At 42.5% G+C, this 21,337-nt stretch overlaps 1 protein-coding gene across 3 annotated transcripts in view; it reads left to right on the forward strand.

The window, feature by feature from the left end:
* Positions 1–20,888, forward strand: part of si:dkey-234i14.6 (uncharacterized) — a 113,716-nt gene extending 92,828 nt beyond the window's left edge. Inside the window, exons 4-6 of one of the 3 annotated variants that reach the window (XM_052028572.1) lie at positions 2,510–2,723; positions 7,414–7,491; positions 10,364–10,488. In XM_052028572.1, the coding sequence (XP_051884532.1) occupies positions 2,510–2,723; positions 7,414–7,457 (258 nt within the window). In that variant the 3' untranslated portion in view covers positions 7,458–7,491; positions 10,364–10,488. Of the gene's footprint in view, positions 1–2,509; positions 2,724–7,413; positions 7,492–10,363 lie in introns of all 3 variants that reach the window. The other 2 variants (XM_052028571.1, XM_052028573.1) reach the window with 2 other exon arrangements.
* The last annotated feature ends 449 nt before the right edge of the window (positions 20,889–21,337 follow it).

Below are 21,337 nucleotides of genomic sequence, written 5' to 3' on the forward strand. Positions count from 1 at the left end.
CACAGTGAAATGCATCTTTGCATAGAGTGTTCTGGGGGCAGCCCGCAAGTGTTGCCATGCTTCCAGCACCAACATAGCATGCCCACAACTTCCTAACCTCTTTGGAATGTGGGAGGAAACTGGAGCACCCGGAGGAAATCCACGCAGTCACAGGGAGAACATACAAACACCTTACAGCAGCTGGAATTGAACCCGGGTCACTGGCGCTGTAATAGCATTACGCGAACCACTACACTACCGTGACTTCCAAATTTTTATACTAAATGCCATGGCTGATGAAGGTAATGCTCTATGCCTTCTTTACTATCCCATTTACTTGTGTTGCCACATTCAGGGAGCCATGGATTTGGACCCCAAGATCCCTCTGTACATTAATTTTCCAAACCATCCTGCTATTTACTGTATACATTCCTCTTGCAATTGACCTCTCAAAATACTTCACCAAAGATCTGAATTTTTGCATGAGTTTGCTTGCTCTTGGCTTCCTACAGTTGAGTTAATATAAAAGTTTAGGCAGTAGAAAGTAACATTGGAAAGTCTGCTTGCAGTGGGAGTTGGAGGAGCAGATCTGTAGCCATTATAATAGTAGGGGATTTCAACTTTCCCTGTATTAACTGGGATCACTTTGTGTGAAAGTATTAGAATTTTTGAAGTGAATCCAGGAGAGCTTTTTGTGCTGGTGTGTTGATTGCCCTACCTGAGATGGGGCTGTGCTACACCTAATCCTGGGAACTTCCTGGGAGAACAGTGTAGGAGGCCTGTCTGCCCATTTACTTGTGCTGCCCCTCTGAGTAATCTTTTCAGTCACATTCCCCAAATCTTTCTCAAAGCTCTGCAGTTTTTCCTCCCCAGTTAAAAAAAATCCTCTTGAAAGCAATTGAATCCACTTCTACTACCCTGATGAGTGGTGAATTCTAGATCGTCTCAACAGATCATCAGAACCGGAAAAAAGTTAGGTCAGTGAGGCTTGAAGCAAATGCAGAGGTGGGAGAGGATAAAATTTGGCTGGAAGAAGTCGACATTAAATAATAAAGGATAATGGCAAAAGTGTGGACATGGGGGGCAAATGGAGAAAAACAGTTAGATCTAGAGTGACAAACAAGTTGCATCATTACTGTCAACTGTTGTCCCCAAACAATCGGAGCACTGGTTAAAATATATAATGGTTGCACTGTATTTTGAGTTCAAACAGCTTTTATTGTGCCTTTTGGGGAAGTGATGTGTTGTTCCTCAATCTCCTGTTGAGCTTCAGTTAGCGAGGCCACAGTTGGAGTGGGGCAGAGCAGTAAAATGACAAGAAGATCACCAAACCTTAACATATCTCACAGCCCAGTGCAGACTCAAATGTGGGTGTTACCGGTAAAGCCCCAACATTTATTGCCCATCCCAAGGTGACCTTGAGTGGTAACGAGTCATCAACTTATGAGAGTATTTTGAGAGCTATTAGAAGTCAACCTTGTTGGTCGGTCAGGACTCACATCCAAGCCAGAGAGGATAAGGAGGCAGATGTCTTTCCCTAAAGGAAACTAGAGGGTGTATTCAATAATCCACTGGTTCATTATATACAAAATTCTGACTGGACTAGATAGACTGAATGTGGGGGGAAGGGGGGTGTTTTCTCCTGGCTACAAGGTCTAGAATGAAGGGTTCCAGTCTTGGGATACAGGGTAGGGCATTTAGGATTGAAATGAGAAATGTCTTCAGAGGGTGGTGAACCTGTGGAGTTCCCCACCACATGAGGGGCTGGAGGCCAAGTCTCTGGATATATTTAAGGAGACTGATATATTTCTTAACGCAAGGCACAGGGAGCGAGCAGGAATATTGTATTGAGGTAAAGGATCGATCATGATTGTTTGAGTGCCAGAATAGGCTCGAAGGTTGAATGATCTGCTCCCATTATTTTCTGTGGTCACTGACTGACAACTTTATTTAACTTTCCCAGCTTTATTTAATTAACTGGTGAGATCTGAACTTGTCTCCAGATCAGTATTGCATATATCTGGATTGCAAGTCAATCAGCTTAACCACAGCCATTGTCTCTACTCATTGTTAGCAATGGATTGAACCATGTTGCAGGAACTTCTGGATGTCTTCTGCTCTTCTGTTAATTTTGGGATTTGCCTGTAAACTGCCTTAATAGCTGCTTGCCGTAGAGTCATACAGCATGGAGACAGGACCTTCGACCCACAGAATGCATGCTAACCATTGACCATCCACTTACACTAATCAAGTTTTATTCTCCTCGCATTTCCATCAACTCAGCACATTAAGGGCAATTCACAGTGGCCACTTAACCTACCAACCCGCATGTCCTGGGGATGTGGGAGGAAATGGGGGCACCCGAAGGATGTGGTCACTGATAGCACCAGAGGTCAGGTTCAAAACCAGGTCGTGGGAGCTGTGAGGCAGCAGCTCTACCAGCTGTGCCACTGTGCTGCCCATGTCCTCTCTGGATAGATGGAGGTAGTACTGGGATGCATCTCACAGCAAATTGCTATTTTCTTTGCAGATAATGAAGAATATATTTCATCAATCCTTCAATGCGTACAAAACGGACATTGAGCCCAGGGTGAACGACCTGACAATTCACCTTCTACAGTGCAGCCGAAGATTATTTGAAATCATGCTGTCACACAGGAGGGTCACGGCAGCTTACATTGAAGGAGATAATGTTGTAGTCACCATAGAAGGTGAAGCAGCTAGAGTCTTAAACTTTGACACAGGTAAAGTAACTGTGCAATGAAGGGGAAATGCTTTTGTAAAAGTTTTCGTTTGGCTTGTCGGCCATTCTTTTGACACATGCACAGCCAGGCAGTAGTCATAGCGCACTACAGCACAGAAACAGGCCCCTGCCAGCCTGGTTTTCTGCCTAGTCCCATCTACCTGCACCCGGACAATAGCCTTCCATATCTCTCATGCATGCACCTATCCAGACTTCTCTTAAATATTACAATTGAACCCACATCCACCACTTCCGCTGGCAGCTCATTCCACACTCACGCCACTCTCTGAGTGAAGATGATCCCCCTCAGATTCCCCTTAAATATTTCACCTTTCACCCAAAACCTATGACCTCTAGTTCTACTCAATCTGAGTTACGGATCTTGGCTTCGGGGGTGAAGAATTATATATATTAGATATGTATTTATTAGTCACATTTGCATCGAAACACACAGTGAAATGTGTCTTTTTGTGTTATTGAGAATGTGCTGGGATGTGCCCACAAGTGTCGCCACTCTTCCGGCGCCAACATAGCATGCCCACAGCTCCTAACCTGTACGTCTTTGGAACGTGGGAGGAAACCGGAGCACCCAGAGGAAACCCACGCAGACACGGGGAGAATGTACAAACTCCTTACAGACAGCGCTAGGAATTGAACCTGGGTTGCTGGTGCTGTAATAGTGTTATGCTAACCTCTTCTCTTGCTCTCGCTCTCTCGCTGTCTCTCCCACCCCAAACTAATTCGGGGTTTATCCTGTGGCTCTGGAGTTATTCCAGGTCCTCTCAAGCTGGGGGGGAGAGAACCTCACTTAGGTCAAGTACTTTGAATACTGCTAGTGCCTGTCACTTTGGGGTGTTCGGCTTTGTGGTGTTAACTGCCAATATTAATACCTACTGTAGCTTATTTGAGAAGTAAAATATAATCTCAAACAAGATCAGCCCATCCTTGCAAGTCACATTGGAGAGGAAGTGGAAGACTGGTTGGGCAAGTACAACTCTTCTTGTGTTCTGTGAGATGAGATTTCCTGAGTCTGGTGGAGACCTGGCAGATAAATGAGATAAAGATCAGGCAAGTGGATTTGTAACATGGCTTGTAGGTCAGGAGGTCCAGCAAGCCTACCTACATACCTTCCTTTAATTGGCGCTGTTCTCCTCTGGGATCTCCTGATTTCTCCTTTCCTCCATCAGACACCTACTGACGAGCATGCTCCCCCCTTCCACCCTGCTAGTGTCTCTCTTCCTCTGCTCCCCCAGTGTGGCCTTGATTTCAGGCTTTTATCCTTGATGACCTTGCAACTCATCCATCAGACCAGCTATCAGGAGAAGGAAATGTGCCACTCTCACTCAGGATTGCCTCTGCGACTTGAGACCTGCAGTCATGTGGTTGACTCATAACTACCTTTGGAAACACTCTAGCAAGCTCTAGAGCCAATGGGGGTAAGCATATGAATATAGAAGAAGGAATAAGTTATTGTTCCTGATCCCCCATCAATAGACCATGGCTCATCTTACCTCAGTGTCACTTTCTTGCACTAACCCTATATTCCTCAATAGCCTTAATACCCAAATATTTGTTGATCACTCTTAAATAGAGCCATGGAGTTATAGAGCACTGAAACAGCCTCTTTGGCCCATCTTATCCATGCCAACCAAGGTGTCAACCTGAGCTTAATCACATTTCCCTCTAAACCTGTACCTGTCCAAACCACCACCTCTGGTAGCTCGTTCTGATTTACTCACCACCCTCTGTGCTGAAAATGTTGCCCTTCAGGTCCCCTCTAAATCTTTCCCCTCACCTTAAACCTTTGCCTTCTAATTTTAGACTCCCCTACCCTGGTAAAAAGACTGTGACCATTCACCTTATCGATGCCCCTCATGATTTTATAAACCTCTATTAGCTCACCCCTCAACCTCCTTTGCTCCCGGGGAAAACATTAGCAGCCTTTCCAGTTTCTCCTTGTAACTCGAGCTCTCCATTCCCAGTACCATCCTCGTGAATCTTTTCTGCACCCTTTCCAGCTTAATGACATAATTCCTATAGCATGAGGACCTGAACTGCACACAATGCTCCAAGTTCAATCTCACCAACGTCTTGTTCAGTTGTAACATAACATCCCAACTCTTGTACTCAGTGCCCTGGCCAATGAAGTAAAGTGTGCCAAACACCACCTTCACCATCCTGTCTACCTGATGGGCTGAGTGAGTTAGGGCTTTTCTCTTTGGAGGAAAGGAGAATGAGAGGTGACTTGATCGAGGTGTACAAGGTGATAAGAGAGCACAGATTGAGTGGACAGTCAGAGACTTTTCCCAGGGCGACAATGGCTAACATGAGGGGGCATAATTTTAAAGTGATTGGAGGAAGGTCTCAGGGGGATGTCAGGGGTAAGTTTGTTTTTTTTTACACAGAGTGGTGGGTGTGTGGAATGCACTGCCGGCAGAGGTGGTGAAGGCAGATACATTAGTGACATTTGAGAGACTCTTAGATAGCCACATGAATGATAGAAAAATGGAGGGTTATGTGGGAGGGAAGGGTTAGATAGATATTAGAGCAGGATAAAATGTCGGCACAACATCGTGGGCCAAAGGGCCTGTACTGTGCTGTAATGTTCTGTGTTCTACCTGTGTTGCCACTTTCAGGGAACTACGTCCTTGTACCCCGAGGTCTGTCTATGCTACGACACTCTCCAGGGTCCTGCAATTTGCTGTGCAAGTCTGGCCCTGGTTTAACTTCCCAAACTGTAACACTTTGTACTTATTCTGAATGATGGAGCTTCTGTACTAGGCCATAATGTTGGGCTTGTCAATGATGCCCAGATATTGGGAGCAAATAATATCAATTAGATTGGACAGTGGGCAAAATAAAAGCCCTGTCAAAATGAAGGAAAACAGAACACAACATAAAATATGCCTTTGATACTGTGTAATGAAAGATCTGGAAACACTGTTCCTCTTGGGCTTCCCATTCCTACCTCCCTTTTAAATAACACAAAAAGGAACATGCCTAAATGCAGTCAGTCATAGAGTCATGCAACACAGAACCAGGCCCTTTGGCCCCTCTGATCATGCTGACCAAAATTCCTATCTAAGCTAGTCCCATTTGCCCGCGTTTGGCCCATATCCCTTTAACAACATTTGAAAGGCACTTGGACAGGTACATAGGAAAGGTTCAATGTACCTGCCTCAACCACTTCCTCTGGCAGCTCATTCCATATACTGGCCACCCTCTGGGTGAAAGAGTTGCCCCTCAGGTTCCTATGAAATCTTTCTCTTCTCACCTTAAACTAATGCCCTCTAGTTCTTGATTCCCCAATCCTGGGAAAAAGACTGTGCGCTTTGACCCTATTTATGCCACTCATAATTTTATACACCTCTATAAGTTCACCCCTCATTCTCCTACACTCCAGTGAAAACAGTCCCAACCTGCTCAACCTCTCTCCATAACTCAGTCCCTCAAGTCCTGGCAACATCCTCGTAAATCTCCTCTGTAATGCAGTCCTTTGTCCTCCAATTGATCAGCATAATTCTGGACAATGCAATAAGCTCTTAATGTGAGCCAAAAGTCTAAAACGCCAGAAGTTTTTGGTATGGATAATGATTATAGGTAGGATAACAGAATGGGTGGAGCATTGGCCAGTCGGTAGGAAGCAAAGGGTGGGAATAAAAGGATCTTGTTCTGGTTGGCTACCGGTTACTAGTGGTGTTCCGCAGGGGTCGGTGTTGGGGCCGCTTCTTTTTACCTTGAACATAAACGATTTGGATGATGGAATAAATGGTTTTGTGGCTAAGTTTGTGGATGACACCAAGATAGGTGGAGGAGTAGAGAGTATTGAGGAGACAGGAAGGTTGTAGAGACACCTAGATAGTTTAGGAGAATGGGCAAGGAAATGGCAGATGAGATTCAATGTTGAGAAATGTGCAGTTGTACACTTTGGAAACAGGAATAAGGGGGCAGATTATTATCTAGAAGGAGAGAAAATTCAAAGTACAGAAGTACAAAGGGACTTGGGGGTACTTGTGCAGGATACCCTAAAGGTTAACCACCAGGTCGGATCAGCAGTAAGGAAAGCGAATGCTATGTTGGCATTCATTTCGAGAGGTATAGTGTATAAAAGTAAGGAAGTGTTGATGAGGCTCTACGGGGCACTAGTGAGGCCTCATTTGGAATACTGTGCACAGTTTTGGGCCCCATATCTTAGGAAGGATGTGTTGACATTGGAGAGGGTTCAGAGGAGATTTAGGAGGATGATTCCCAGAATGAAAGGGCTTAAGTATGATGAGCGTTTGTCGGCTCTTGGACTGTACTCACTGGAGTACAGAAGAATGAGAGGGGACCTCATAGAAACATTTAAAATGTTGAAAGGACTGGACAGAGTAGATGTGGCCAAGCTGTTTCCCTTGGTGGGTGAGTCCAGGACCAGAGGGCACAATCTTAGAATTAGAGGGTACAGGTTTAACAGAGATGAGGAGAAATTTCTTTAGCCAGAGGGTAGTGAAGTTGTGGAATTCCTTGCCACGTACAGCAGTGGAAGCCAGATCATTGGAGGCATTTAAGGAAGAGATAGAAGATATCTAATTGGTCGGGGTATCAAGGGATATGGGGATAAGGCCGGAAATTGGGGTTAGAATAGTGTGTTTCCTCCCCCTCCCCCAATTTCTCATTTCTTTTTCTTTTTTCCCTTTTCTTTGGAGCAGACTCGATGGGCCGAATGGCCTACTTCTGCTCCCTTGTCTTGTGATCTTGTGATTCTATTCAGAAGATTTAGATTGCAGGTATGTTTTACAAATGTGATCACTATAGAATTAATGAAAATGGATGACTGGCATTATACATTTAATATAATGGGAGGAAATCATTTCTGAAGTAACTTTTAATTGTCTTTTTGTAATAATATAGTATTTCATTTTTGTTCCATGAACATTTTAAATTTGCAAAGAAAAGGATAAGAATGGGCAGAGAAATGAATTTATTCATCAGTAGTGCAAAAGAGAGTTGCTACTTGTAATCATGTTTTCTAAATGATTCATTCATAGGATGTGGAAGTCACTCACAGGGCTATCATTCATTAATTGTCCCTAATTGTCCCAGGACTGAGGACAGTTAAGAGTCAACCACATTAGCAGGTCTGGAGTTGGATCTGGACCTAACTGGCTAAGAATAGTGGATTTCCTTCCATAAACCACAAGAGTTCAATGGATCAAAATGTGATGGAGGGGAGTGTAACCCATGTCCAATACTGTCTTATGTTTAGTGCTAATAACCTGAGCAAGGCCACTCAGCCTTTGACAGAGCTAACCAATTAATCACACTTGTTCAACTCTTCCCTTCCTTAAATATACAGATTGTTTCCTTTTATGGAAAGTAGTTGTTGGTTTTCACCAAACACTTGTGTATAGCATTCAACTTTAGACAACCAACTAAATTGTTATAATTAGCCTTTTCTCCCTGGGTAACGAGAGTAATTGCATGTAACACGAAAGTCATTCTGGAAGAAAATGATTGTACTATTTCCCAAGAAATGGTGTACCACTAATCTTTAGTTGAGACTTCTTAACATCTCCAAGACTGTAGAAGCTTCACAAAAGGTTATGTGACTGGTGAGATAAAAATTGTTCTTCCACTGCAATCACGTCTTGGGTCAGATGATGTCAATCAATATTTTTCAGTAGTAAATTAGAACCACATTTTGCAAGGATTGCTGTTTCTACATTTCTCTTGAAAGGTCTTGAAAACAATTGAAATGGCTGACTGGCTGTTAACCTTTAAGATACACCGATAGATGCAGAAGTGTTTAGTTTCCCCCAAACTTTATGAAAATTATTTCTGAATCATTGTAGTTAATGGAAATAGCATTTTGATTTTGTTGGCTTGTCTTCTCATTAATTATTCACAAATTGACTGTCATGGCAAATAGCTCAATAACAGCCACTTCATTTTGGAAGAATCACTGGTTAGTAATTGGAATTGAAAGCTCAGATTTGCCATCATTTCTGCTTGTCCTATCCAATCTTCTTAACTCTGGAACATCATTATTAAATGTCCTGTACTTCCTTGGGTATCTGCATTAAAGCAAATATCGAACCTGGAATCTTCCTGGTCATTAAAGAGGAATTGTATAAATGGGTAATGAAATGAACTAGTCTTGGGGTACTGGGCTTGGTTGAATTAAAGTACATGACAGGAAATTTGCCTAACCCAGCCCACCCTTGTCATTCAATTTGAGAAGCTCAGACTGCACAAACTACTTCAATTCTGATGTGGAAATCTCATCCCCATTAATTGCAATCAGAAACTTGACTGAAAGCATGATCAAACTTGTATTACCAGAGTGTTGACAAGGTTGGCTGAAGAATTTGTGCAAAAAGTTTGTGTAATGCTTTTCAAATGTGGCTACAGAAATTAAAACATTTAAAATGGGATATCGGTCTTCACAATCTCTCAAACCTATATCCCCTCTCACCCAGAATAACAAGGACACCAGGCACATTTTAACACCAAAGATTGGTAAAATTGGTTTATTATTGGCACATGTACCAAGGTGCAGTGAAAAACTTTGTTTTGCATGCCATGCATACAGATCTTTTCACAATATCGGTATGTCGAAGTAGAACAAGGGAAAAGTAATAACAGAATGCAGAATATTGTGTTACAGTTACGGAGAAAGTGCCATGCAGGTAGTTAATAAAGTGTAAGGCCATGATGAGGTAGATTATGAGGGCAAGAGTCCATTTATCTCCGGGAGGTGAGAAGATTGCAGACCTGTAAGTAGATTTAAAAGAACATTGTTAGTAATTATTAAAGTCAAAGAATTTAGATTTAAAAGAGTACAGCAATCATAATAGAAGTAATAAATAGATCTGCTGAGAGCAGCTTGCAAAGCGTCGGTTTCCTATGGTGCTGGTATGTCAGATTCTCTTGTTGAAGTGCAGGATATGGCACAGAATCACTGCACTTTTTGTACGTCTCTAGTTGAGGGCCGCTCTTGATGTTATTGCTCAAGGATTGTAAGAAGGAACGGAAACGGTAGTGTAGCGGTTGACATAATGCTATTACAGCGCCAGGGACCCAGGTTCAATTCCGGCTGCTGTCTGTAAGGAGTTTGTACGTTCTCCCTGTGACTGCGTGGGTTTGCTCCGGTTTCCCCCCACATTCCAAAGATGTACGGGTTAGGAAGTTGTGGGCATGTTGTGTTGGCGCTGGAAGTGTGGCGACACTTGCGGGCTGCACCCAGAACACTCGACGCAAAAGATGTATTTCACTGTGTGTTTCGATATACATGTGACTAATAAAATATATCTATATATCTATCTTATCTTTGGTCTTGCCATAGAACAGACAAAATTCCACTCCATTGTCCTTTCGCATCTTCATCTAATCACCAGAACTGATTATTAGCAGTTGAATTACAGTGTCGGATCTTGCTTATTATCTGCCCATGATCCAAGTGACTGACTCAATTTAAGAAAAAACTTTTAATTATCTGTGTTGTGCTTCATATCAAAGATGTGTTCGTTAGTAATTGTGTAGAATGAAGTGTGCAAAATGTTGGCCTCTTCATCCTGATGAACTAGCTTTGTGCTTATGGGCACTGCTGTATGCTGTCACCAGCTCTATTAACTAGTACCATTTCCCTCTTGCTTCCAGGTTGCGGCGTTAACCTTGGGCTGAATGGCTTGGAGTCCTTGGAGGAATTTATTTACAAGATAGCGACGGCAGTTGACCAAAACGATGTCTTTGAAGCACTCTCTGGAAAAATCCGACACTCTAAGCAGCTAGCAGAGGACTTTCGCCGGAATGGCTTGACTGTGACCATGTTTCAGTGAGACTATAAGGGATGGTGTGTCTGAGGTTTAGAGAGATCTGATGTGTCGATGGCTCAGGATAATGAATTGTGAACTCTGCCCTGTGGGGCCCACGAGTGACAGATAAGTGTCTCTCCTCTGATCGTTGGAGTAAAGTGGAGGTTTGACGGAAGTGTATGGGTTACATTCATAGGCTTAACCTTAGGTAAACATCACAAAGCCAAGAAAGTAGCTGTAGGAAGCCTAAAGAACTATTCATGCCCACGCTGTTACATTAGGCCATCGGTCATAGTGGTTTAACTAAATATGAAATTAGTCATGGTTTACATTATAATTCCACTTGCCAATAAAATGAATATCTCAAGACGTGGGGATCAGTGCTTGGTTCAGTGAGAGCAACTCTTTGCAGATCCACAATTCAAAGTCTCTCACAAAGCTTATTGATTAAATTGGTCAACAATAATACAATAGCAGCCACAAGCCCTTGTGTAATAGTCCATCAACCCCGGGTCTTGCAGATTGTTCAGAAGAGTTCTTGAAATATCAGTCATCTAGTTCAAATTTCTGTTGAGTATCTAAAAAGAAAACAAATTAATTGAGTCTCATGGATCATAAATAAGAACAGTGTGGTGGTCAGACTGGAGAAATGAGCAGCATGGTTTTATGATGCAGACACTGGTTTGCAGGGTTACTCTATTGGGGTACATTATGAGCTCAGTAGATTCTAGGTAGTGTTCATGATCACCACATGAATAAAGGAATTGCTTGCAGATATAAGGCATTTTTTATAACATGGAGATGCTGTGTAGTGCAACAATCATGCATTGCATCCCTGAGCACCTACAATATGTCAAAAATTTCTGAGGAAAAATGATCTGAGCCAAAGCAAGTGTGAAAATTGATTCAATCTTGGACAACTTGTATTTTGGCGAGTATATTATCTGTTGGCTTCTGTGTCGCAGGTAGAACTACCAGAAGAAAATCCTTTCTTGAAGGGTCATTTCAACAAAGGGCAGTATCTGGAACACTAATTTACTAAGAATGCCATACCACATGGTATATCCTAGTTCTTAAAGCCATTTTTGCACATATACACTGCAGAGATTTCGTATTTCCTCGTGACATCGGAGGCCAATCGTCCCACCAAATCTATGCTGGCTGTCAGCAATTCCTTCAGTCCCATTCCCTCACTTTATTGCCCAGTTATCCATCCTTATCTGGTCATCGGCTTCTGCCACCCATCTATTCTGGGGACAATTTACAGCAGCCAATTAATCTATCAGAAAATCTTTGGGATGTGCGAAGAGCACCCAGAGGAAATCCACCTAGTAACAGGAAGAACATGCAAACTCCACACAAACAGTTATAGAGGTCGTGATTGACCAGGGTCGTTGGAGCCTTGAGGCAGCAGCTCTACCTGCTACACCACCGTAGATAGGCACAGGGTTTGAGAGGGAAATGTGGTGCCTGGATGGGTGGTGGCACCATGCTAATTGTTATTTGCAAGGAATCAGAATGAAAAGGGCAGATAGTTCATGGAGAGGGTCCCATTGTTGGTTAAAGAAAGAAAGGAGCAAAGTCATACATGGATTTAAACTGGATGCAGATTTAATATTTGATACATTGGAGGTCGAATAGCCAACATAGATTCATGAGAATAAGTGTAAAGGATGAGCCAGACTTGGTACTTGCAACTGAGTATCAGATGAGCTACAGTTTCGAAGGAAGTCGCAGGAGAATAAGACTTTTGTTTGATGAGATTCAGGTTGATTTGACAGTAGATTAGCAAACCAGTTGATCAGAAATGAAGATCACACCAGGGCAATTTGATTCTGGGGGCAAAGGCTAAAGGTCATCCTAGGCATCCAAAGAGGGTTAAAGGAGTGGTCGAGTGAGTGTAGAACTCTGGTGGCAAATGGAGGGTCAAGCTTGAGGCATATCTAGCAATCTATTGAAATGCTTGGGGGGGGGGGGTAAACTAATGAGGAAGATTCATCTGCATCTTTTATTGGTATTGGTTTATTACTGTCACTTGTACTGAGGTATGGTGAAAAACCTGTCCTGCATAATGTTCATACAGATCAATTCATTACACAGTGCATTGAGGTAGTACAGGGTAAAAACAATAACAGAATACACAGTAAAGTGTCACAGCTACAGAGGAAGTGCAGTGCAAGTAGACAATAAGGTCTACAAGGTAGATTGTGAGGTCAAGATTCCATCTCATCATAAGAGGGAACTGTTCAATAGTCTTATCACTGTGGGATAGAAGCTGTCCTTGAGCCTGGTGGAATATGCCCTCAGTCCCCTGTATCTTCTGCCTGACGGGAGAGAGGAGATGAGAGAATGTCTCTGGTGGGTGGGGTCTTTGATTATGCTGGCTGCTTCAAGGCAGTGAGAGGTAAAGACAGAGTCCACGGAGGGAAGGCTGGTTTCCGTGACGCACTGGGCTGTGTCCACAACTCTCTGCAGTTTCTTGTGGTCCCAGGCAGAGCAGTTGCCATACCAAGCCATGATGCATCCAGATAGGATGCTTTCTATGGTGCATTGATTAAAAATTAGTGAGTGTCAAAGGGGGAGGGGTGGGTGTATAATTTCTTATCGAAACCAAAAGCAGCACACTAAATTAATTTCAATATTAACTTGTTTTACATTTTTCAAAATGATCCTTTTCAGAGAGCGTTTATTCCAGACCTTGAGTGATCAGGGCTGCCTGTCAAGGGAATGCAAATACATTTGGAGTCAAGAACCAGATGCCAAATGATGTCAGGCATGAAGGGCCAATAAATTCATGTGCATCAAGTACTGCTGGTGAAGTACTGAGTATTAAATGTTATGGCACAAATCTGTGCAAATAGCAATAGTCTCCTGGCAATGTAGTGATCTTAGATTGGTCACTCCTCTTTCCCACAAGGTTAGTTTTGATAAGATAATTAACTCCATTAACGAACCTGGGGTTAGTAAAAAGTTCGGTGTGCAGCCTTCTCATCAACATTGTATCTTGGTTTACAACTATGGTGTGTGTAAATTGACATGGGAAGTTTTTGTCAGAGGCAGTGATGGAAAGACGAGACTGGTATTAGGAAAGGTGCCTCATAAAACCTAAACAGACGTACTTAGGACCTCTGGTTCATAGTGATCAACTAAATCCATGTTTGGTGTAGAGAATGCAGTACTTGGGCAGGTTACAGTTTACAATGGCTTCTTTTTATAATTGGGCCCACTGGTTTAAGGCAAGTGCATAAGTTGAAAAAGCTATTTTGATTACGAGGCTTACAGATTCTTTTTGAATTTCTGGACTCAGATGCAGAAACCTGACCCAAGTCTCTGACCTGCACTAGGATCTCTCTACTACCACAAGAGCTGAGTGCTAGACAGAAACAGTTATGAGATTCTCAGCAATTTTTGCTTTTGTCTTTGATTTCCAGCAACCTGTGTACTTTGCTTTGTATAATTCGAAATTGGGTTTGATCAAACAAACTGTCATGACCAAAGGTCGGTTAACTGGACATGGCTGGGATCTGGTATCATGTTCTGCACCTCTGTCATCAGTGGAAGAGAAGGATAATTTTGGTCAAATTGGTTTGGTTTCTGCTTTAGAAACTTGTACTGGACACGCGTAAACAAAACTAACTACTCATTCAATCTGTTTACATGACGTTATAATGAAAAGCACGGGTTTGCTTTCCAGAGTCTAAAGCAAAGAATTCCAGGAATACGCTGTTGAAACACCAGTACATAATAAGCCATTGACACAGTAAAGTACAACCATTACGTTTGGTTAATACTGTATGGAGCCTCACTATCGGCTCCATGTGTATATCACTCTGTTTGACATTCCACTGAAGGCTATTTCAACACTATGCATCAGTGGTTCTATCAGAATAAAGCTTTTAAGCGATGCTTTTTTGGCCCAAGGCATGTTTCCTGCTGTGTGGTCACCTGGTCTTCACACCAGATGGCTTTGTGGTCAGTGTGTTTCCCCTGGGAGAGGCTGATGCCATTTAGAGTTATAATGGGGAATGAGACACTGTGGACAGCAAGCCAACTTGGGGGCTGAGGGAGCAGGGTGAAAAGAGTTGATTGTTTTTGGTCAGGGCGTCTTATATCATAATCCAGCCTCTTCCCTGGAGCAAGATTGATTTTTTCAATGCATCCGTTCACAGGATATGGATATTGCAGATAAGACCTGTCATAGAGGCAGACGGCACAGAACCAGGCCCTTCAGCCCAACTAGTCCATGCCGTCCAGTATGTGCATCTAAGCTAGTCCCATTTGTCTGCATGTGGCCCATGTCCCTCTAAACCCTTCCTATCCATACATCTGTCCAGGTGCCTTTTAAATGTTGTTATGTACCTGCCTCATGGCAGCTCATTCCATATAGAGACCACCCTCTGTGGTTTTTAAAAAAAAAATTGCCCCTTGGGTTCCTATTAAATCTCTCCCCTCTCATCTTAAACCTATGTCCTCTAGTTCTTGATTCCCCAACCATGTGAAAAAGACTGTGTGTGCATTCATCCTATCTATGCCCCTCATGATTTTATATACCTCTGTATGATTACCCCTCATTCTCCTATGCTCCAATGAAATAAAGAATGAGCCTGCTCAACCTCTCTCCATAACTCAGGCCCTCGAGTCCTGAGGGAAATTCTTTTCTGCACTCTTTCCAGCTTAATGACATCTTTCCTATTGCAGGATGACCAAAGCCTAACACACAACTCCAAATACGGCCTCACAAATGTCTTGTACAATAACATAACCTTCCAACTTCTATACTCAATGCCCTGACTGATGAAGGCCAGCGTACCAAAAGCCACCTTCACCTCAGTGTTTACCGTCTACCATTATGTTCCCCTGAATTGTCTCTTGTCTGTTTGTAGATTAGTTGGTCAATGACAGTGGAGAGACTGGAGTTACAAATAGCCTACAGCAGAATTTATTCCCTTCCCTAAAGAACAGTGGTGAACGTGATGAGCTTCATGATAATCCAGTCTTTTTGTGGTCAAGGTTTTTTATTTAATCTAATTGAATTCAGCATGCCCAATTACCATGGTAATTGAGTCCACATCATTAGACCAAATCTTTGGTTATTAATCAGTGCACTGAGTTGCCACACCCCTAGCTGACAACCAGGTGACTGTCAACAAAATAGTAATTAAATATTCTGTACATCTACTCTTCATTACAAGCATTTACTGGAGCCTAGAGCTCAGTGAAATCTATTTGGGGTCATTTTGTGCTGCTGTGTGTTTAACACTGTGTTGGCCATTTGCACAGATTTTTGCAGAAAATGTCTTAAAACACACAGACAGAACTGGCCATTGTCTTTGACAAGAATATATTTACTTAACAAACAGCGACCACCTTCGGTAACAAAAGAAATGGACCATTGGTATCAATCAAAAAATTAAAACAACAAACAATCTGCTGGAGGAACTCAGCGAGTCGAGCAGTATCAGGCGGCACGGTAGTGTAGTGGTTAGCGTAACGCTGTTACAGCACCAGTGACCCGGGTTCAATTCCCGCCACTGTCTGTAAGGAGTTTGTACGTTCTCCCTGTGTCTGCGTGAGTTTTCTCCTGGTGCTCTGGTTTCCTCCCACATTCCAAAGACGTACAGGTTAGGAGCTGTGGGCATGCTATGTCGGCACTGGAAGAGCGGCGACACTTGCGGGCTGCCCCCAGCACATTCTCAGTAACGCAAAAAGATGCAGTTCACTCTGTGTTTCAATGTACATGTGACTAATAAATAAATATCTTATATCTTATCTTTGATTCGGTGGGGGAGAGGAATTGTCGACGTGTTGGGTCAAATCCTGAAACATCGACAATTTCTTGCGCCCCCCCCCACGAATGCTGCTGAACCTGCTGAGTTCCTCCAGCAGATTGTTTATTGCTCCAGATTCCAGCACCTGCGGTCTCTTGGGTCTCCAGTCGAAAATAAAATGTGCATACTAATTTTAATTTTTTTTTGCTAGGTTGTGAAAAATATTGTGTGCGTGCATGCTATTTAAGGTCACAACCAGCACGTCTTATGATGTCGGAAATGGTTAACCATGAAGTTAGTTGCTGAAATATGGGAGGCCATTTAACTAACTTTGACAGTGCCAGCTCTTTAATTAATCTATTAACTAACAGGATGTAGGAGTCACGAGCAAGACCAGCATTTATTTCCCATTTCTAATCACTGATGAACTGCATAGCTCAGGTTGCTTGAGCTAATGAGTTAGTGGAACCAAGCAAGGATGGTGGGTTCCCTTCTCTGAACCGCATTGGTGATCCATTTGGTCTTTAAAAAAAATTATCATGATTACTAACTTAAATTTAAGTTTGTGCTGGAATTTGAACTTCAGACCAATAGGCCAAACCTTTGGTTAGGATTTATATGAACGTTCACATTCTTACTGTACACCTCCATCTCACCGTGTAAAAACATCATTCATGCTGCCTTTGGTTCTTTTGCCAATCACTTTACTTGTTGTTCAACAATGTAATCATTTTCTTTAGAGTCTCTTCAGTGTTTTTATTTTGCAGTTTAAGAATGTAACACCTCAGAAAGCCTACAAGAATATAGAGACGGTAAGGGCAAAATTAAAAGAGGAATTGGGAAAGTAAAGAGAGGACATGAAGACACACTGGCAGGTAAAATCAAATAGATCAAAGGTCTTTTATAAATGTGTAAAGAAAGGACAGAGGATAACTAGGGAAGGAGTTTATTCTTGGGGAGCAAAAAGGTGATCTATGCATGGAGGTGGAGGATGTGGAGACAGTTATTAATGAATACTTTGCAGCTCTCTTTACAAAAGGGAAATAATGTCAATGCAGCTGAGGGAGATTGAATGGGATAAACATAGTAAAGGAGAAAGTATTTAGGAGTTTGGTCATCTCTGACAGTAGATAAGTTGCCAGGAAATTGCAAAGGCTCAGGCTGTCAATTCTTAAGAGGATTTTGATGGCTATGGCATTCATTCGAAAGAGAGGAAGGGACAAATAACAAGTGTAATTTAATGTGGAGAAGTATGGGGAATGCATTTGAAGAGTTGCAACGTACAATAAATCTGAGGTGTGGAGAACCAGAGGGACCTGGCACAGTGTGTCCACAGATTGTCAAACAAAGCAAGATTGGTGGAGAATATGGTGCTAGGGACATGTGGCATGCTATCCTTTAGCTGAGGCATAGAATACAAGAGCAGGGAGGTTATTGCTGTGTTCAGTGCTTACGCAGTTGCATCTTCAATATTGTGTCGATTGATAGTCACCACATTACAGGAATGTTATTGCATGAAGAGGTGCAGAGGAAAGTTTTGCAGAAATGATTCAGATTAGTTTATTGTCGTATATACCAGTGTACAGTGAAGTTTCTTGTACACATGAGGCTCACAAAGTAAACATGGTAATGATAAATACAACAATAAATACACCGGTGTGGCCAGGATATGAACATTTGAGTTATTAGGAAAAATTTGATAGACTGGAGTTTTAGTTCGGAACAGAGAAGAATGAGAGAGGAATTAACTCAAGTCTGTACAGTTGTGACAGGCATCATTCCTTCTGGTTTGCTATGAGTGAAGAGGTGCAAAAACCAAGGGAAACAGATTGAATGAAAATCAAATATTACTGCAGCTGCTGGAAGCCTGAAATAAAACCAGAACGTACAGGAAACGCACAGCAGGTTAGGTATTATCTACCTGGAGAGAGTGGAACGAGTTGTTTTGGGTAGCAGAAAAGGTGGGAAGGAACAACAAACAATCTGCTGGAGGAACTCAGCAGGTCGAGCAGCTTCTGTGTGGGGGGGGGGGTGGAATTGTCAACGTTTCAGGTTGAAACCCTGCTCAGAACTGAAACATAAATTATTCCTTCCAACCCCCCCCCCCCCCCCCCCAGATTCTGGTCAACCAACTCAGTTCCTGCTGATTAAGACAAAGCATACTGAGGAGGTTGGACAATACAAAACAAAAGGAAATAAGGTGGCAGGCAAAAATGGCTAGTTCTCATTGCAAACAGAAAGGAGTGAGTTATCTGAAGTTGGAGAATTTGACATTTAGTTCTCCAGGTACAATGTGTCCAGCTGGAATATGAAGTCTCACCCCTCAGCCTCTCCTCTTTATACCAACTGTCTTCCTCTCCTTCCTCGGTCCTGATGCAGGGTCTTGACCCAAAACATCGACGATTCCTTCTCCTTCCCACAGCTGGTGCTTGACCTGCTGAGTTCCTCCAAGTAGTTTGCTTTTTGCTTTGGAATATGAGGTGTTGTTCCTCAAGCTTGCATTGAGCCTCACTGTGGAATGGGGAATTAAAATGGGAGTCAACTGGAAGCCCAAATATTGATTTTAAAGTAATTGATTAGGAAGAAGAGAGGGGAGATGCGGAAAAGTGCTTATTCAGCCCGACGGTAATGAGAGTCCAGAGCTCGCTGCCTGAAAACCCCCCAACACATTTGGAAAATGCCTGGATGTATCCTTAAAGAGCCATGACCTACAGTGCTACAGATCAGTTGATGGAAGGTGGGATTAGGTTGGGTTTTCTTTCACCACGGATGGCTGATCACCATGTGCCAAGTGATAGCTGCCTGTACTGTACATTTTCTCCAATTTCTGTGGTTCTGAACATTTTTGTGAGTTACACATTTGTATAGCAGGAAGGAGTGCAAAATTACAAAGTCCACTGGGTATAAAAGGGAGGAATGCTTGCTTATTTAGTACTTGGCATCCAAAGTACTGCTTTTTAACACAAAAGTAAAAACAAATGACTGCACATCTCAGTCCAGGAGTGTAATATGGCTGACGTGACCAAAACTGAAGGTCAAAATTCCACTGGATTAATGGCAAGGCTGAATCTTGGGGTGAATATTATTAATTAATGGAAACACATCTTAGTCGTAGAGAGATGTAGGACAGAAACAGGCCCTTCAGTCCACTGAGTCCACGCCAAACAACTAGTTCTACATTAATCCCATTTAATCCTCCCACATTCTCATCAACTCCGTCTCACCACTTCCCCTCTTCTCCTTATACCGGCCATCTCCCCTCTCAGTCCTGACGCAGGGTTTTGACCCAAAACATCGACAATTGCTTCTCCCCCACAGATGCTGTTCGACTCGCTGAGTTCCTCCAGCAGATTGCTTGTCGCTCCTGATTTCAGCGTCTGCGGTCTCTTGTGTCTCCACAAATTATTACATTTACCCTTTCATGGAGAAAAATGCCCAGGATCTAAGATTAGGACTAATGACCTTTCATTCACCATCTTTTGCTCAGGAACAGAATTGTTTTCCAGTTGGACGATATGTCTGCCTTGTGACAATTTTGGATGAAAAAAACATTGCTGCAAAATGACAAAAAAATGTTTCTGTCTTCATGTATAAAACGACACACACTAATCTGGCTTCCTCCTTAGTTCAGTGAATGCAGTGAGTCATTGAACTCCTCCATGTTGACATGTTGAACTTCTCAGGTTGAGGAGGATCATACAAACTGGTCATGGTGAAGCTGCTTCCTCTTATCCTGAGGATGGCATAGATTTATTAGGTCAATTCCTGGAAAGTGAGCTTTCTAATGAAGAAAGATTAAGTAACATAATTCTTTCCTCAGGCTGGAGAGTGCAGAACAAGGGTCATGGTCTGAGTATCAGGATTCATCTTTTCACGTAAATTGGAGAAACTGAGATTAGATTATACTGCGCTGTTTAATTCAGCATGACAGCATTGAAAACTTGGTTCAAAGCACAATAACAGCAACTTGAGTCATTTTGTATCACACTGGAAATTTGACCAGACGTCTTCAGCATAGGTTGCTCTTGCAGATTTACTGTAATTTCTGCAAATGATGCACACAAAATTAAAAAGGACAAGGTGAATGGAAACACCGATTTCCCTCCTGGTTGCACCATCCTTCATAATCACCGGGTCAAGATCCTGGGAACTCCCTCCCCAACAGTACTGTGGGAGTGGGATCAGAAGGACTGCCAGGATTTGTGTGACTCACCACCACCTTCTCAGAGATGGGCAATAGATACTGGTCTTGCAAGTGTGTCTGTAAAGAAATTGTTGGCTATAATAACCAGAGAAAACTGTAAAGGCAACATGGTAGCAGGAATTAAACCGACCCTCTGGCCCTCATAATGCACAGTTGTTATCGAAGACTTGTATTGGTAAAAGAGACCAATACTTTCCAATGATAGAGACCAGAGCCAAATGGGCAACCGGCTTCAAGGGATTAATTAAGGTATAGTTTAACATCCTTTTTAAATCCCATCATTAGCTGTTTCTTGTAATAATCATTAAATTGCCATTACTGTCGTAATATTCTTTTAGTGATTTAATTAATCATATATTCATCAAAGAGGCATCTTCTGGTATTGTTGGATTGTATTGGACATCCATCATCTTCATGAATAAACTCATTTGCTGCAGAATTCAGAGTTACTTTTTCTTTGTCTAACAGCTTTCAAATGATGGTATCTATTTTCCATCGGTCTTCATTGTCACCAGTTGAGAGAGTTAGGAAATTATCTCTTCCCACTTTATTTGGACTCATTTCTCATACACAAGTGGGGACTAGTCAAGGGCAAATGATGGGCTGCCACTCACAGGTACTTTCCTTGTTACACCAAGGAGTTCCAATACCTGTTGGGAATTAGAAACATGTTCCTGTCTGTCAATGGCACATCTGTAACCACATGTCTCTCAGTGTGAACAACAAAGTTAGAGCTAAGGCCCTTCTAGAAGATAATGGTGTTTTTAATTGAAAGTGTCCAAGTCCAACCAGTTCATTGGCTTCCACCCTGGTAGGTATGATTCAGCAATTATGTTGTTGCAAAATC

This window comes from Pristis pectinata, chromosome 13 (genome assembly GCF_009764475.1).
Source record: "Pristis pectinata isolate sPriPec2 chromosome 13, sPriPec2.1.pri, whole genome shotgun sequence".
In the NCBI taxonomy this organism is placed as follows: Eukaryota; Metazoa; Chordata; class Chondrichthyes; order Rhinopristiformes; family Pristidae; genus Pristis; species Pristis pectinata.